At 44.5% G+C, this 18298-nt stretch overlaps 1 protein-coding gene across 8 annotated transcripts in view; it reads left to right on the top strand.

Moving 5' to 3' along the window:
- Positions 1–18298, top strand: part of SEC16B (SEC16 homolog B, endoplasmic reticulum export factor) — a 49812-nt gene that overhangs the window by 12104 nt on the left and 19410 nt on the right. The window contains exons 1-12 of one of the 8 annotated variants that reach the window (XM_036916754.2): positions 1660–1744; positions 2280–2354; positions 4810–5163; positions 6468–6580; positions 7028–7148; positions 7826–7934; positions 10996–11140; positions 11780–11931; positions 12302–12363; positions 13685–13820; positions 14297–14527; positions 16965–17062. In XM_036916754.2, coding sequence (XP_036772649.2) covers positions 4868–5163; positions 6468–6580; positions 7028–7148; positions 7826–7934; positions 10996–11140; positions 11780–11931; positions 12302–12363; positions 13685–13820; positions 14297–14527; positions 16965–17062 — 1463 coding nt within the window. In that variant the 5' untranslated portion in view covers positions 1660–1744; positions 2280–2354; positions 4810–4867. Of the gene's footprint in view, positions 1–1659; positions 1745–2207; positions 2355–2711; positions 3013–3085; positions 4143–4809; positions 5164–6467; positions 6581–7020; positions 7149–7825; positions 7935–10995; positions 11141–11779; positions 11932–12301; positions 12364–13684; positions 13821–14296; positions 14528–16964; positions 17063–18298 lie in introns of those variants that run through there. The other 7 variants (XM_057507905.1, XM_036916757.2, XM_036916758.2 and 4 more) reach the window with 7 other exon arrangements.

Here is an 18298-nt window from a genome sequence, read left to right as displayed (position 1 = left end):
AAATAAAACCACAGTCCCATTATCCAGACAAATAATTACCATTCACTTGTTGCCATAAGGGCCTCTCAGTTTGTTTTCTAAGTTTTTACTTTCAGTAAAGGAATGGAGTCAACCCTAGGGTGGTCTCAGCTGGTGAGCTGTCCCTTGACAGAGTAAACAGTCATTAAATTATAGTGTTCATGGATTAAGGGCAAATCTGACTTTGTTAGACGGGTGTCAGACCAAGGTAGTTACTTCTATTTGAAGCAGGATCCTTGTCACTGGTCTGGTATTTGGAAAGGAAGACAGGAACACGGAAAGGAAATTCACAAAAGTTAGCAAGCAGCCAGGTCTCTAATTCTGGTCATAGCTGGAATGCAGAGCAGGAAACAGGCATGCAGACAGGACCTCAGGAAAGGGATGTTGTGAAGACTGTAGCTGTCCAGCCGGAGGGAGCTTATGGTGTCATGCAAGCATACTGCAACCAGGACTCGGGGTGGCAAGATTAATTTGAACCCACCTCCTGGTGGGGATGAACTGCTGATGCCCTGTCAGGCTGGGTAGATTTGGTTAGAAACCAGGAGGAATTGAGCTGCCATGTTGAAAGACTTAGTACTGCAGATATGTAGGACTGGGGAGGGAACACAGGGACTAATAATCCCAAACCTTTTGGAGTGGTGAGATCCCACCCCAATCTCTTTCCTTCCATGACCCATATAACTGTTGATGCCATATGTCTATATAAAATAATTAAAGCTAATTAAAATTAATTTTGGTTGGTGAGTATTTGAAGAGGTTCATAATAACTCTTGAGATAATTAGAGATGCTTTGGGATGTCACAAAAGGAGGATTAGGGATAGCGGGGCTAGATGTTTAAACCAGATATGTGCTATAAAGACTAGTAATGGACAATTCTACTTCTGAAAGAACAGTGAATTAAGAGCTAGGAGTTTAGGGTTGTAATCAGGATGCTGGTAAACTGGCTCACTGCAAATACCACCACCTTGCTTTGCAGGATTGCCAGTTTCTGTATAAATACTCCTCCTGTGGTGGATTTCAAATTGCCAGTGATTTAACTACTGGCTCATAACTTTTCCTGAATATTTAATAATCAACTCTTATAAACTCAGTGCAAAATAACTCCAGCACACCAGTATAATCTGGACTGAACTTCTAGTTTGTTTTGTGGCCTTGGGTAAATCACTTCATTTCTTTAGATTGGAGTTTTATCATCAGTAAGTTGAAGTTACTAGAATAAGCTCTCTAGTCCCTTCCAAAGTCAACACGTCAGTATCGGAGCTGGTGTTGGAGGGAAGGACTAACATCTTGGCATAAGCCAAAACAGTTGCATGAGATTTTCATGAATATTACTGGGATATATTGGGACACATACTTTGATATCTAAGTCTGTCATAATCAACCATGTTCTGATTCCTGCTGTCGATGTGTGTGTTCTTCTCTAGGTCATAGCTGGAATGCAGAGCAGGAAACAGGCATGCAGACAGGACCTCAGGAAAGGGATGTTGTGAAGACTGTAGCTGTCCAGCCGGAGGGAGCTTATGGTGTCATGCAAGCATACTGCAACCAGGACTCGGGGTGGCAAGATTAATTTGAACCCACCTCCTGGTGGGGATGAACTGCTGATGCCCTGTCAGGCTGGGTAGATTTGGTTAGAAACCAGGAGGAATTGAGCTCCTCTTCCCAGGAGGATTCAAAACAACAGTATATGCATTAGGGAGGCAAGCTTCATGGCCCGCCAGTGGGGTAAGAAGACTACCACAGTCAGGAAACTCTACACCCAGTTGGGTCTAGGAGTCAGTTGAATGACTGAGACAAAAATCTTGTGGTCTAGGTACATTACCCTATCTGACTGTGAGACCCATCTATGGTGTCTGCCCTGGACTAGCAACAACGTGAAAGGTTAATTAGCCCCAAGTGTTTTGAAGGCAAGGACTGGATCTTTTGTATTTATGTGTGCCAAATCCTGGCACATAATAGGTTCAGGAAGTATTTGTTGGATGAGAATAAACTGTATGGGCTTTTTATGAGCAAACTCCGAATTCTAGTTATTTCCCCCCAACTTTATTATGCTATAATTGACTTATAATACTGTCCAAGTTCAAAATGTATAACTTGATTTCCTAAATTTTAAAATATTAATTCAAAAGAGGACATGAGCTTATTGTGTTTACCTGAAAAAAAGGTATTTTTCAAATGTGAGAACTTACTTTCTTGCAACAGAAAACTTTTCAATGCCTTCAGTTTAATATTGGGCATTTAAAATTTGCCTTCTGTCTAGATAACACAGCTGATACACAACCAGGACCCTGTGGAGAGAAACATGAATGAGAAAAACCAAAATCAGACAAACCAGGTATTTACCATCCACACGTGAGTTCTCTTATCTACCTCAAACAATGGAATTAGCTCATCTCTTATGAAAGGAAAATATAATATTTATAGATCATGTGTATATTATATATCATGTGACAATTTATCAGTATTTTATCCTAATTATAAGCCTATCAGCTAAGTATCGTTATTCCCCTTTTAGAGAAGAAGAAACTGAGACTCAGAGAGGCTAAGTAGTAGAGCCAGCCGGTAGGGCCACAAGCCAGCACCCCAGAGGTGGTGCTCTCTGATCAGCCAGGCTGCCTAAGGGCTTTCTGCATTTCCTCTCCCTCGTGTCTCTGGTCCTTGTTTGCTCTGGGGGTTTGGAAGCTCTCTACATGAGTGAACCTGGGTCAGTCCAGGAGTAGGCAAACAGAAGCCCTAGTCTCTGACAGGGTTCTAAGCAAATACTCCAAGTCAGATCTGTCCTAGACTGAGGTGGCTGGGCTGTACTTTGCCCTAGTGAATCAGCCCCATGGACGCCAAGCAGTTCCAAAGGCAGCTGGCTGGCTATAGATCTGAAGGTTGGGAAGTCTTAGTAGATGTGGCATCTGGACTTTGACAGTCTCCAAGAGGAGAGGAGACAGTGTCGGGCCAGGTGCGGAGCTGCGCTGAAGGCAGATGGAAAGCCATCAGAGCAGGTGTGTGGGAATGCTAGGGCTTGCGTTCTGTCCATTTCAGCTGCACACACTGTGCTGTCAGCCTGAGAAGGGCAGCATTGCCCTTAACTGGGGCCAGGGAAGGTCATTAACATGAATGTGCAATTGTCACTGTAGACAATGCCTTCATTTTGAGGATCTTAGGTGCTTTTCGTTGTGTCCTTAATTATATAACCTGGGGTCTAAAGTACTGGAATTGATATCTTGGCAACAAAAGGATGTGATGTCAGCAGAGATTGGGTTTTGCACCTTTGTAGTGGGAGAAAGGCTGTCTTGTGAAAATACCAGGGGACGAGGTGAAAGAGGCTTTGTTCTTGTTAAGCTTCCTTGTGTCCAGATGGTATTGAGTTCTGTGGACTTCTGGGGCAGTGAGTGTCTGCTGGAATTTGCTGGAAAGGTTCTCTTTGCACCTGGCCCTGGCTTTTTGAAGGGAATGGGCTGGCATGGGAAGGAAGGTGCAAGTTTTCCCTAGCTGTGATTGATCTTGAGGGTGGAGGGTACTTCTGAGCCTTGCTCTTCCAGTATGTTCTGCTTACAGCTCATAGCTGTGGACCCTGGCTCCTTGGCTTTCGAGCAGAGTGACATCTTGATTTCAACACATGCCCTTTGACCCTTTGTTCTGCTGTGAATTGTTCTGTTAGGCTGGGAGTTTCAGCAGTGGGAGCATGTTAGCTGCATTTGATCAGAATCTTTCCATTTAAAACAGTTCCCAAGGGAGAGAAAACATGGGGTCTGAGTGAGCTGATGTGTTTGTTCCCCTGACACGAGAATCTCTGAGCAGGAGTAAGGTCTGATGTGCGCTTCCTCTTTGGAGGCAGAGGCATGCAGGTGCTCCTCCGTGATCCGGGCAGAGGAACTTGGGAAGTAGTCTGCTCTCTGGAGCTATTTCTCTAGAATAAGTAGGGAAAATCAGTTTGATGCTGGGGAGACTTGCAGGAATCAAGATCTCCGGTCAGGAAGATTACTGAGACATGGCTCTCTAACTTGTCAGAGAGGCCACCCTGAACGTGCCTCTCTTTGGCTCCTTTGGAGGAGGGGCAGTCATAGCCATAGTATAGGACCTAATTCTTCTAAGAGCTTAATTTACGGATTCAGAAAAGATGTCTCTTGAGGTCAGTTTGAGATTCTTTATGTTTAGGGAATATCTTCAGCCACTCACACTAACCTAATCTTTATCTTGGATAACACTAACTACTATTTATTGAGTAATTATTATATACCAGGCTGTATGTTGGGCTCTTTTCATAAGTTATCACTTACTCTGCAAACAGTGGTGGTGGTCTCCATCCTAAGAGTAAAGAAATTGAAACTTGAAAAAATTAACTAGCTGACAAGTGGCAGAGTTGGGGTTTGAACTCTCATCTAGCTCTAAGGCCCACTCTATTTCTATGATAGCATGAGGCCTCTATAGTAAATGTCGAGTAAATATTTGCTGGTGGAATAAATGACCAAATGCTTATTCGGTTGGAATAATTGGAATAGCATTTTGGAACTTCATTACTGTTCTGTCTTTTATGTCTCCCACATCTGTATTGCTCCAAATATGTTTTTTAATTTTTAAAGTGACATCAACATAATTGTCTAGCCTGTTATTTATTTTGTGTATCTGCTTGAGATTTTTCCTGATACCTCTTTCTCACAGCCCGTGCAGTTTGTTTTGGATAGAAGATTTTGAGGACCATAGCTGCTTTTTCACAATACCTAACCAACCATCATTTGGATATATGCCTAAAATGGTCTTTTCTTTCCTTTTTTTTGGTCTTTCTGTTTTGTCTTCAGGAAGATAAAATAACTACATAACTGACTTAAAACACAAGAGAAATTCAGGGGCTCAGGGATGGAACTTTGGGTTCCCCGGTGGCCGCCTCAGCCGCGAGGGAGGCCCACAGCATCATCAAAGGCTGCAGACCGAGGGCTTTGGAGAGACGGGTATCATCGGCCTGTTCCTCACTCTTCGCACCACGGAGAGAGGCTCTATCAATGGCAAGACATCCGAGGGAGCCCCCAGTCACAGCAGGACCCCAGGGCAGACCACCAGGCGCCTCATTATGCGTCCAGACTTGGGGAAGAGCACCAGCCTATGGCTGGGGCTGACTACGGCGAAGGTGGTTATTCCAGTCGGCTGTACTCAAGGTGCGGTTTTGCCTTGAAACTGACCCAGCGCTTCTAAATGCTTATGAACAGATTGTTCTTTTCCTTCTTCCTTTTCCTTATATTTCTCCACGTTTTCCTTTTTTCCACCACATTGTCTTAGCTAAACCCTTTCGTCTCCCAAATTGTGTTTGGTGGCTGAAAATAGTATTTCCCTAGTGGAGCTTCTTAAAAAAGCCATCACGATGTGACTGGTGTTGTGGGTGGGGGAGAAGGGTAGAAGGAAATGTGAAAATCTGGACGGCAGATGGGACCCTCTGACTTTGGGATCATAAAAGGCAATTTGTAGACTACGGAAAAGCTTTTCCTAGGGATCCCTGTATAAAGTTCTTTATCATCTTTGGATGACTGTGACCCAGGGTTAGCATTGACATCACTAGCTCTAACAAGGGCCCTAGTACTAGAACAGTACGTATAATAAGGAAACATATGTATTGAATGACTGAATGGGAACTTGAAAAAAAAAAATCAATCTCAGAGAAAGGTGATACAAGTTTGCAGGCTCCAAGTTCAGAATGGTGAGGTCTCAGGGAGGTAATTCTAGGAGAATCTGGAATTCTAGCTCTTGAGTTCTAACTCATAGCACTAGGCTTAATATTTTATGGAATATTGCAAGCCATCTATGTTCTCCTTTATCTTTTCCAGGTGGGTGATATTTACCTGCCTACAGATTTAGGGTTGAAATTATGACAATTACTGTAAAATATTTTGCTCCTTTGAAATACTAAAGAATTCCTAAGTCTTTCAAAACTACTTGGAATAATTTAAATTATTACTAAGAAATACTAACAACATGACATTCCTTTCCCCAATCTGTACTAAATTCTTGAAGGAAGGTGTGTTTAGGACAGAGGCAATACAAGCAATCAGATTTAAGATAGTCCAACTTGACTTTTTAATCTCATTTCCATCTGTAACATGCATGGGAATTACAATGGCATATTGGGTGCTTATGCCATTTTAGGAAGGGGTTTTCTAAGATAACATCTTGTTTTGCTGGATGTGTGTATTTGAGGACTAAGAGGGATCATGGGGAAAGAGAATGAGACACTTGACTATGGTTTTGCTATTAAAGTCCCAGCCTTGTTCTGAAACAAAGTTCTGGCTCCTGCTCTGCTTCTGTATTTTCTGTTTATAGGATCTAGAATTAACTGTGTCTTTAAAGCACATACTGCACAGGGGTTACAGTCCTGTCCTCTGAAGTTATTAAACTTGTCAAGTCTCCCTTGGGTTTCTCTCTTCCCCACACTCACCCTGAATGACTGACCTTTTTTGTGATGTTTTAGGAGAGGTATTGAGGATCCATATCAGAGCTATTATTCTTCAAACCTAAGGGAAGAATATGCTTACCGAAATTACTACTACCCTGGACCCCCGCAGCAGCAACAGGAAGAAGGAGGTATAGAATAATCTCCAAGAAGCCTTTGGGTTGGTGTGGCTGGTCTGGTGCCCAGGCATCCCCTTGGGCATCCTGCTTGGCTGAGGCAGAGTCTTTCCTGGCCAGATGAGGCCACAGCAAAGACACAGCTGCTGGATGTCTTGAGAAGAGACAGAAAGGAGCCATTTTTCTTTCTACGTGTGGGTGATAGTACTGAAGCTACCATTGTGTTACAGTATTTTGGATAGTTTGTACTTCATCCACATTTTTGCTTCTACCCCTCATTATAGCCAAAATTAGTCTCCGCTACTGCTAACTTACTCATTTTATTCAACTGGGCAAATATATTTTTATACTCGGTGTGCTCCAGTGCCTTCAGTAACTCAGCTGCATGGCTTGCGAGCATCTTTCTAGACTTTTAGGAGTAGGAAGTGACCTGCCTGCATTTTGTTCTCTCTGAGGGTGCAGCGCTGAGGCAAGGGAGTCCTTACATCTGGCATGAAGATTACCATGATCAAAGGTACCTCAATGAACATCATCATGAAAACCAGAACAGCTCGTTTGGAACAAACAGCGAGACTCAGTGCCAGTAAGTGTGACTGGAGAGGCCGGGTCAACGTGATTCAGCCAAACTCAGACTATGTTAGGCAAGTACTATGGCATCAGGTGCTGGTCCCTCATCTCCAGAAGCCCATCTGCTTCTGTATGGCCACAGGGATGTGGGAGTAGCCCGGGCTGGCCACGGCCAGCTGTAACATGGACCCTGGGAGGAGAGATTCCTGACTCTGAGAGGCAGTTCCCAAAGGTGGGCTGGTCTGAGCCCTGGAGAGTGACCTGAGTGCCATCCTGAAGGTGTGGAATCCTTAATTTGATGTGCGTCTGAGGACAGATAAGGCCTTGCAAATGTTCTCATCATTAGGTCTTGCCTGGGGCTATGTGCTACTATTTGACTCACCTCTGGGCCCCAAGAATAGGGTATCCCCTGGGAAGGTGCGCACGGGAGGCTTGTGCACAAGCAGCTGTCCTGGTGCCACAGGCCTGACTGCTTACTCTGCCTGGAACTCCCCACCCCAGCTGCTCTGGTTTCAGTCACTCCAGGATGTCAGGCTGCAGAGACCAACCCTTCTCTGCAGGGCTTGGGGCCCCTTCTAGTAACTGCACCATGGACCCAGGAGCTCGCAGCAGAACAGCCTGCAGCAGAGAACAGCTCAGCCTTGCTGGCTTGCCCAGGATCCCCTCTCACCCGCTCCTGTCACTTTGCTGTAGATCTAAGAATTGGAATCCTTATAAAGACAGTCCTGCTTCTAACTCTGGACAGGAGAGGCCTGGGGACCTATTTCCGGAGAGTCTGCTAACTAGGACCCAGAAGAATAAGGTAACCCAAAGTGACATGGGCTTAGTGGCCTATGAAAGTGCATCACAACCACCATTGTGGGGCAGGGCCCTTGCTGGTGGAGGTCTCCAGTGGCCAGCAGCCTGAAGGGCCCCTTTCTTACTCTCTGGGAGGGCTCCACTCATACTTCCTGCTTTCCCTGCCTTCTTGTTTCAGTCATATGGGTCTGGGCCCTGATCTGGCCCTTTTGCATTTTCGTCAAATTGGCTGGATCAGGAAATGTCACTAAGTCACTTTGAGGTGCTGGTAAAGAGGAGAAGAGGCTGCCACCAGTATCCCCAGAGGACTAGCAATTAGGTTTTCCCAGGAAGTGGGAAGTTGCTAGAATCTTTTAATTCAGGTCTGAAAAGCAGAGCTTGAAACCTTTCTTGACTCTCCCATCTCTCTCTCCTATAACCTTACTGTGTATACCAGCTGGGCACAAAATGGAGTTTTTCACTTTTTTAAAATAAACCTTTTATTTTAGAATAATTTTAGATTTATGAAAAAATTGCAGAGATACTACAGAGGCAAGCCCTTAATTTTTTTTATTAGTTAAGGTATCATTGATATACAATCTTATGCTCAGGTTTCACATGAGCAATATTGTGGTTACTACATTCCCCCTATTCTCAAGTCCCCACCACATACCCCATTATAGTCACTGTCCATCAGCATAGTAAGATGCTATCGAATCACAACTTGTCTTCTCTGTGCTATATTGCCTTCCCTGTGCCCCACTTTATTATGTGTGCTAATCGTAATGCCCCTTAATCCCCTTATCCCTCACTTCCCACCCACCCTCCACAGTCCCTTTCCCTTTGGTAACTGTTAGTCCATTCTTGGGTTCTGTGAGTCTGCTGCTGTTTCTGTTCCTTCAGTTTTTGCTTTGTTGTTATACTTCACAGAAGAGTGAAATCATTTGGTACTTGTCTTTCTCCCCCTGGCTTATTTCACTGAGCATAATACCCTCTAGCTCCATCCATGTTGCTGCAAATGGTAGGATCTGTTTTCTTCTTATGGCTGAATAATATTCCATTGTGTATATGTACCACATCTTCTTTATCCATTCATCTACTGATGGACACTTAGGTTGCTTCCATTTCTTGGCTACTGTAAATAGTGCTGTGATAAACATAGGGGTGCATATGTCTTTTTGAATCTGTGATCATGTTTTATTAGGATAAATTCCTAGGAGTGGAATTCCTGGATCGAATGGTATTTCTATTTTGAGTTTTTTGAGGAGCCTCCATACTGCTTTCCACAATGGTTGAACTAATTTACATTCCCACCAGCTGTGTAGGAGGATCCCCTTTTCTCCACATCCTTGCCAGCATTTGTTGTTTGTCTTTTGGATGTTGGCCATTCTAACTGGTGTGAAGTGATATCTCATTGTGGTTTTAATTTGCATTTCTCTGATGATTAGTGATGTGGAGCATCTTTCCATGTGCCTGTTGGCCATCTAAATTTCTTCTTTGGGGAGGTATCTGTTCAGATCCTCTGCCCATTTTTTAATTGGGTTATTTGCTTTTTAGTTGTTGAGGTGCGTGGGCTCTTTTTATATTTTGTATGTCAATCCCTTATTGGATATGTCATTTATGAGTATATTCACCCATACTATAGGATGCCTTTTTGTTCTACTGATGGTGTCCTATGCTGTACAGAAGCTTTTTAGTTTGATATAGTCCCACTTGTTCATTTTTGCTTTTGTTTCTCTTGCCTGAGGAGACATGTTCAGGAAAAAGTTGCTCATGTTTATAATCAAGATATTTTTGCCTATGTTTTTTTCTAAGAGTTTTATGGTTTCATGATTTACATTCAGGTTTTTGATCCACTTGAAGTTTACTTTTGTGTATGGAGCTAAACAGTATTCCAGTTTCATTCTCTTACATGTAGCTGTCCAGTTTTGCCAACACCAGTTGTTGAAGAGGCTGTCATTTCCCCATTGTATGTCCATGGCTCCCTTATCATATATTAATTGGCCATATATGTGTGGGTTTATATCTGGACTCTCTATTCTATTCCATTCATCTATGGGTCTGTTCTTGTGCCAGTCCCAAATTGTCTTGGTTACTGTGGCTTTGTAGTAGAGTTTGAAGTTGGGGAGCATAATCCTCCCAGCTTTATTCTTCCTTCTCAGTGTTGCTTTGGCTATTTGGGATCTTTTGTGGTTCCATATGAATTTTAGAACTTTTTTCTCTAGTTCGTTGAAGAATGCTGTCAGTATTTTGATAGGGATTGCATCGAATCTGCAGATTGCTTTAGGTAGGATGTCCATTTTGACAATATTAATTCTTCCTACCCAAGAGTATGGGATGAATTTCCATTTATTGGTGTCCTCTTTAATTTCCCTCAAGAGTTTTCAGCGTATAGGTCTGTCACAACAAGCCCTTAATTTTTGAGTGTTTTATGTTAATTTTGTTTCCCTGATTAGATATGTATGATTTTTGACAATAGCTTTTTCTGTATCCCAATGCTTAACAGGATAGAACACATATTATGACTAACATTGTTAGTCATACAACACAACACAACAACAGAAGCCATATACAGGGATAGCACTTTACAGTTTACAAAGAGCTTTGGCATCCTTTTTTTAATTTGTGTCCTCCCAAGATGTAAGGTCAATGAATTTCTTGTATACCTGAACCCCCAGGGAAATCACAGTGCCTGGAGCATAGTAGGTACTCATTAAGTAGTTGGTGAGTGAATACATGCATGAGTAAGTACTTGAACTATATAGGGCAGATATAATGATCTGTATTACAGATAAGGGTACTGAGTTCAGAGAGCCTAAGTCACTTGGCTGTGGTCACAGCAGCTAGGTGTTGACAAAGCTGGGATTTGGGCCCCGGGGCCTGTACTCTCTCTAGTAGGCCATCGTGCATCCTTTAGCAAATACCTGTCAATCAAACGATCCCTTCCTTTCCTTTCAACACATCCACATTCACTGAATTTATTTGCAAGTCTGAATCTTGTTGCTTTGAAGGAACACTTGGAAGGACTATTTCTCTGGAAGTGCTTCTGACTCTTCCCATGTGTTTTCCTTGTTTTTAACTTCTAGCCCACACTGATGGATGAGCCCAGCCTTCTCCAGCAGCACGAGTCTGGCCTTAGCTCCAGCAGCTACGAGCTTAGTCAGTACCTGGCGGATGCCCCTGAGCTGTATGACCCCATGTCTCCAGCGGCTTGGAGTCCAGTTCAGGCTGGTGGGTCCTGGAGTGTGCCGAGGAGCTGGTCGAATCTGGTTGGAAGAGGGCTGGGTGGCAAGTCTCTTGGCAAGTCACCTTTACTCTGTATTGCCAAGAGTGGGTTATTGTCCACCTCATTTGCTTACGTAGGTTCCCTGGGCAGAGAGGCCAATTTTGGCTCCATTTTCCACCTTTCTTTTGTGCTGGAAGTTGCATCATAGCTGATTCCTGGAAGGGAAGAATGCCCCGAGCCATTATTAGGCTAAGAGAGGAGGCCCTCAGAGGTACATTTAAGCACAGGTGAAGAAGTGGAGACCAGAGTCAGTTTGGTAAAGCAAAGGCAGGTCACAGAGCCCAAGTGTCACATGCTTCAGGGCTATGGCAGCCAGAATCCCTGCCTCTCCCCGTCACTGAGAGTCTGGGCCTACTGCATTATTATTTGGACCAAATCATCTAATCGTTGCATTATATTCTGACAGATACTCAGAGGCTTAAATCTGACGTGGAGTGTGAGCTTCCTCTAATTATGTAGCCCCCCTAGAATCTTATCTTGGTCTCAGTTGGAATTTGGAAAGAAATGTGTCTGTAGCCTATTCCTAAAGTAAAGCAGAGCAGTGGCAGTGAGGCTAACAGTGTCCACCTGTACCTGTTGGTCAGAGGATGTCTCAGCAGCTGTTCCCCAGGAGCCCATGAAGTTCTATGTTCCTCATGTGCCTGTGAGTTTTGGGCCAGGAGGTCAGCTGGTGTGCGTGGGCCCCAGGTCTCCCAGCGATGGACAAACATCCCTTGTTGAACTGCACAGCATGGAGGTGAGCAAGAGTGTGTGTCTCTCAGTGCTGGTACACTGCTCCCTGCTTCCCTCTGCCTGAGCCTGAGCGTCTCCAGGAATGGGGTGCTCTTGTGCGGAACGGAGCCATGGACCTTAATGGATTGGAGGGGGGTTGTATGTGTGAAGGAACGGGTGAGGATCTTCTCAGAAAGAGGTGATGTTAGTGATCTTTGCTGGGATGCTGTTGGCTCATTTTCAGCAACTGGAGGACTCACTTTTGTCCTCATGCCCTCTGCATAGATCCTGAGCCACATCCTAGAACTGTGGCTCTGGGTACTGATGCCGGACTTGACTGGAAGGGGCATTGGGCAGGCTTAGTCTTAAGACCAAATCTGATTTTTTTGTTCCAGGTTATTCTTAATGATTACGAAGAACAAGAAGAGATGAGGAGTTTCTCAGGACCACTGATAAGGTAAACAATGCCAAGCAAGGGCTTTTGAAACCTACAAAATCTTGCCCAGGTCAGCATTCTGGGGATTTGTTCTTGGCTTCCTTGGAAGAAAATGTCTGTCCCCATTGGACTAAAATTCTCTGTGCCACAAAATAGAGCCAAATGTGGTCTGAGCCATTTCAACAAGCAATTTGTAGTTGCAGGGCAGAAAGAAAAAAGTTTAAAAATCTGAAATCAGTTCTGTTTTGCAGAGGCTCCATGGTAGGAGGTTTTAGTGTTCTGTGTAGTTAATAGATACTGGTAGAAACGTGGAGCACAGCCTGGAAAATCACAAACAACTGGGTTCATAGCGGAAAAAAATTCCTCCCTTTTTCTAGAGCGAGAAATAACATGGTCACTGTCAGAGTTTCTTGGACGGAATGCAAGTCTGCCCTCTGCAGGATTGAGCTAGAACTGCTTTTACATTCCTAGTTATGTTTTTTGTCCATATTCAGGTTGGAGATTTCATTGTGGAGAGTCTTGGCTGGTGTCAGAGGACCTGGGGGCTAGTCCCAGGCAGCCTACTAGCTAGAGGTACCAGGCAGACAGGGCCTCTCTGAGCCTTAGTTTTCCCTTTAAGAAATGATGTCACACTAGCTATGCCAACTCCGGGTGGTAGCTGTGAGGCTCAAATAAGATAATGCACATGGAAGCCCTTTAAATGTCATCACTATTATGTAAATGTATTCTTTGCCAGAAGCTTCCCTCTCCAAGAAAATCCCCATAGTATTTTGACAGTTCCTTCAAGTAAAAATGAGTGTTGTTTCAATTTTTTACACTCAGTCTACGGATGTGGGGTGGAGCACCCAGATGGGTATTTGGACCCTAGGGTGGGTATTGGTCTTAAGTTGACTGATTTTATCTAATGATCTCGAGCAAATAATATACCCCTTTCTTAAGCCTCAATATAAACTACACAGTTTATTAATTCCACTTTGTATGCAGGTATATATATTTTAAATCCCTGATTTAGGGGCAAAAGCAGAGGCTCAGAGGAGATAAGAAACTCATGTAAGCTGAGACATGGTGAGCTAAATTTAAACCCAGGGTTGTCTGACTCCGATTTCTGTGCTCTGACCTTCAGTTTCCTCAACTGTGAAGTGAAGACAGTGCACAAGAGAATCTCTGAGGCCCCTTTCTGTTCTTCAAGGAAATAGCTGCAGACTTGTTACCCCAGTCCGGGGCGATCAGACTTCTGTCCCAGTCCCAGCCCAGCCAGCCCTGGCACTGCAGGAGGAGCCTGTGGTCCTGTATGGGGGCAGAGCCCGCCCCTCACTCTTTGCTCCCTGAAATCTCTCCATAGGGAAGATGTACACAAGGTGGATATCATCACGTTTTGCCAGCAGAAAGCAGCTCAGAGCCGCAAATCTGAGACACCAGGGAGCAGAGATTCGGCTCTACTGTGGCAACTGTTGGTTCTCCTCTGTCGGCAGAATGGGGTAAGTATTACCACTCTGATGGGCGGGCGGGTGCCGGCTGCACTGAAATGTAAGTCTTCCGGGGACAGAAAAGAATTGGTTTATGGTTTGATTACAAAAGGTGACATTAGAGAAGCAATGAAGGACCCCAGGGTAAACATCGCTCAGATGTCAATGCCACTTTGGTAATGCTAACCTTTCCCCTGCCCATCTCCTCTGGTGGGGGGTCACCATGCAGTTCTTGTGTCACCGCACCAAGCAGGTGATACATGTATGAGAGTGTGCATGTTTCTGGTAACCTCTGTGGCTCCTGATGGGCAGAAAATAACCATGAGAGTGAAGCTGAAGTTTGTCACACAACAATAAAAGAAAGGGCCGTTCGCATGCTGGCCCCTTGTAAAGAAGGCAGGTGCTCTGGTACCTGCCTTCTTCAGCCTGGCTCCCAGCATGAGCATGAGCAGGATTGTCCCTGAGGATGAACCCCCTTTGCCTTGCAGTCCATGGTGGGATCTGACATTGCAGAGTTACTGATGCAAGATTGCAAAAAGCTGGAGAACTACAAGAGGCAGCCGCCGGTGGCCAACCTCATCAACCTGACCGATGAGGACTGGCCGGTGCTGAGTTCAGGGACCCCGAACCTCCTCACCGGGGAGACTCCCCCCAGCCTGGAGACGCCCGCGCAGATCGTGGAGAAATTCACTAAACTGCTGTACTATGGAAGGAGGAAGGCAAGGGCCACCCCTCAACCATGCTTGTTTTGAAAAAGCCTCCCCTGCCCCACCACTCACCTCTCCCCAAATTATATGAGGAATATATAATCATTTTATAGCACTTAAGAAGTTCAGGGAGGTACAAAGAAAAAAAATCACCCGTAGTCTTACCATTAAAAGATAACATTATTAACATTTTAATATATTTACTTCTAGTATTTTTCTATGCATATATATTAAAAATAAAATTAAGTTTTATGTACAGTTATTTCTTTTTTTCCAGTTAAGCTTATGTGGTGAAATACTCCCATGATATATATTACACATAAATTTTCATTTGGAGATGGAATCACCTCATTAGTGAATTCCTATCTCCAAATCACATTTATATGTATATATGTACATATATATATACACACACACATATATATATGTGTATATATTGTTTTCACTGTATAGTAGGGACATGCAAATTCACCAGTGATTCATTTATTCACTAAACATCTATTAAGCAGCCACTACTTCTAAGGCATTGAACCGAGTGGGGAACACAGCGATAGATCAGTGATGATCTGCTTCCTTAAGAAAGATAAGTAATGAGCATAATAACAACAACAACAGAAGCAAATAGTGAAAAATACTTGATGTGTGCCAGGCATTCACTTAAATCTCACATGCATTCTTTCACTTATCATCCTGGAAACCCTGCAGGTTAGGTTCTATTATTGTTTTATGTGTTTACAGATGAAGAAAGTTAGCAAGTGAAAGAGCCAGAGTTTAGAGGTGGGCAGCCTGGTGAGTTGAGACTGCGCAATGAGGTGGGAGGGCTTCCCACATCCCGGGCTTCTGACCTGGCACACCTTTCCCAGAGGCGAGTGAGGGATAGGATACAGGGGGTCAGAGTGAGTCATGAGGAACTAAGTCACCTTAAATATCTTTAAAACCTTTGTTAATATTTAACTGAGGTCTTACTTCTGGCTTTGTGAGATGGTATCTTTGATAGATGTTCTCGTAGATGTTCTGATAGAGTAAATTTTTTCACTCATTCTTCAGTTATATTTTTGGAGATGCAGGTGTTTAAGGAAAGTGCTGATTCCCAACCAATCATTAGTGACTCCTTTTAAAAAATACTATGAAGTAAATATATTAAAATATTAATTATGTTATCTTTTAATGGTAGGACTACGGGTGATTTTTTTTCCTTTTTAAAAATCCTTTTAAAAGCATACTTTAGCATACAAAAAGTAACTCTTTATGTCATTTTTCCTTATATTGGATATGAGGCTGAATTTCCTAACTATGGCCAGTTAAATTTGTTCTCTCTTCAAATAAGAGCATGGTGGTGTTGGGATGATCAAAGAAATTTTCATGTGGCAGTGGAGTCACCTCATGAGTGACTTCCTGTCCAAAAATCACCTTATTTTGGGGCACTGAGGAAATCATTAATACCAGGTCAAAAGCGCACATGTAAATTAAGCCCTTACTAAATAATTCTGAATATTGAATGAAAAGGTGAATATATGTATGTGAATGTTTTAAAATTTGCGGCTTCTAATGCACCTCACCAAGTTAATAGTGTCATTAATTTAGTGCATGAAGTTGATAGTTAACAAGCACTTGATCATTAACAAGCATTAGTTACGGTATTAGGTAGGGTAGGTTAACTGCTGTGGATACTGGTTCAAACATACAAGCAGCTTCCTTTTAGTCATGTGAGATCACTGGGCGGAGAACATAACAGTGGGGCGGCCTTGCTCCATGGAGTCATCCAAGCACCTGCATGTGGGAAGCCCTCCCATCTCATCGTGCAGTCTCTAAGGTGCCTGGATGGATGTCCCCTCCCTTGCAGCCAGTCAGATGGGGAAAAGGCCATGAAGGAAGGATGTGGGGGGTTCTATGGGCCAGACCTGGAGGTGGCGCACGTTACTTCATTTCCACTGCACTCTCTGGAACTCAGTCACACTAGGTGCAAGGGAGGTGAGGAAATGTGGTCCAGCTGCTGGCCTGGGAGAACGGGTTTGGGCGAGAACCTAGGAGTCTCTGTCACAGTCGTTAAAAAACTGTTCCTTCAACATGCCCCCACAGATACCATTCTGCACCCTGTGTTTTGAGGCTGAATCCTTGGGGGTGACGTGTTTCTCTTATTTCTGGTGCTTAGGTTCACAAAAGTATTGTGTGACTTTTGCTAACGAAATAAGGTTAACTGGAGGTGAGGCTCGCGGGGACCTCATGAGATAGCATCATGGATTTTGATAAAGTGAAGGCTGGAGAAGGGGATACCTTAGAGAGAAACCCATGCCAATTAAAGCCCACTTCCCACTCACAGGTGAGGCTCAACAGCCTTCCCGGAAACCTGGCCCCTGCTGCTAGGGGGCGGCACCTAAGCACAGCCCTTTGCTGCTGTTTGTAGATTAAGGAGAGGAAGGCAATACTAAATATGGGTTTTTGTTTTTAGGAAGCCTTGGAGTGGGCCATGAAGAACCATTTGTGGGGCCACGCTTTGTTCCTGGCCAGCAAGATGGACCCCAGGACCTACAGCTGGGTTATGAGCGGGTGAGTTCGGGATTTGCAAAGGAGACCAGTGGAGCAGAGAGGCCTCCCAGCAAAGGTGCCGTGTGAGGCAAGGAGACATCAGTTTCTGTTTTCTGAGCCGGACATAGCGTATCTCCTTTCCAGATTCTTGCAACCTAGGCACAGTTGCATTCTTTCAACCTGCTAAACTGAATAAAATATTTTAGTAATATTTCCCAGGGTCAGAGTTTCCAAAACTTGAGTAGGTTTCTACATTGCAGTAGCCTTTTCTCCTTGGGAGGGACTGGTCTAGATAGTTTCATCAGCAAGGGGACAGATGATCCCTTCAGGTCGACTGACAGCCCAGGACTAAGGGCTGGTGGCTCCCATGGCTTAGGCTTGTGGGGGGATGTGGGGCTGAGAAGTATGGCTGCGGGTGGAAGAGCAGGAGCTGTGCTGGGAAAAGGGGTTTGCAGGATGGGGCGGTAGCCCCACAAGTCTTTGTCTAGGGCAATGAGAGATGGCGAGACTGAAGGGGTGTGTTTAGTCGGAAAGCACCTCGCACGTCAAGACCCCAGTACCAGGCTAGACCAGGAGGAGCCTGCAGCCCAGGATGAGACAGGAATGGAGGTGTGACTACATACCAGGAGTTTGGAATAAGGGGCATGAAACAGCAGAAGAGAATCAGGGTCATGTGGAGGCAGTGGGTGTCAGGGCACTGGATGAGGGTTTCTGAGTCAGTCCCTCAGGCTGCCGCTGGCTTCCATAGGTTGGCAGGGACAGACATGTGGCAGGGCTGGGGTGGGACAGGAGGACCATCCTATAAGGAGCAGGCTTGGGTCAGACAGTGAGAAGATATTACCTCAAAATGTCCATCTTCTTGTGTTGGTTAAAGCTGTGATGCTACCCTCTCAGCTTAACTTAACTTAAATTGGTCATAAACCCTGTTGGACATGTCCCTTCAAGTTCACTCTGGGGCTGGCGGCTGCCACACAACGCAGGAGCCAGTTCCCTGCGATGGCCGCCACCGAGTCCCTTTACTGCTGCAGGCCTCTGTCTTCCCAGGCACTAGTAACACCCCTGCACGCTTCCGTGTGTGCAGGGACTGGAATGGCAAAGAGCGCTAGGAGTGTTATGATGATAAGCACTCTAAGCTCCCCAGGCAAGGGTGCTTTTAAATAAAAGGCAGAGTTCTGAGGAATGGTTTTCCTTTGGGTTTTGGAAATGAACACCCACAACCCACATCGTAGCATACATCTCTGTTAGAGAGTTTTGCCT

Source organism: Manis pentadactyla, chromosome 9 (genome assembly GCF_030020395.1).
Source record: "Manis pentadactyla isolate mManPen7 chromosome 9, mManPen7.hap1, whole genome shotgun sequence".
Classification (NCBI taxonomy): domain Eukaryota; kingdom Metazoa; phylum Chordata; class Mammalia; order Pholidota; family Manidae; genus Manis; species Manis pentadactyla.
This window is presented reverse-complemented; position numbering and strand designations above follow the sequence as displayed.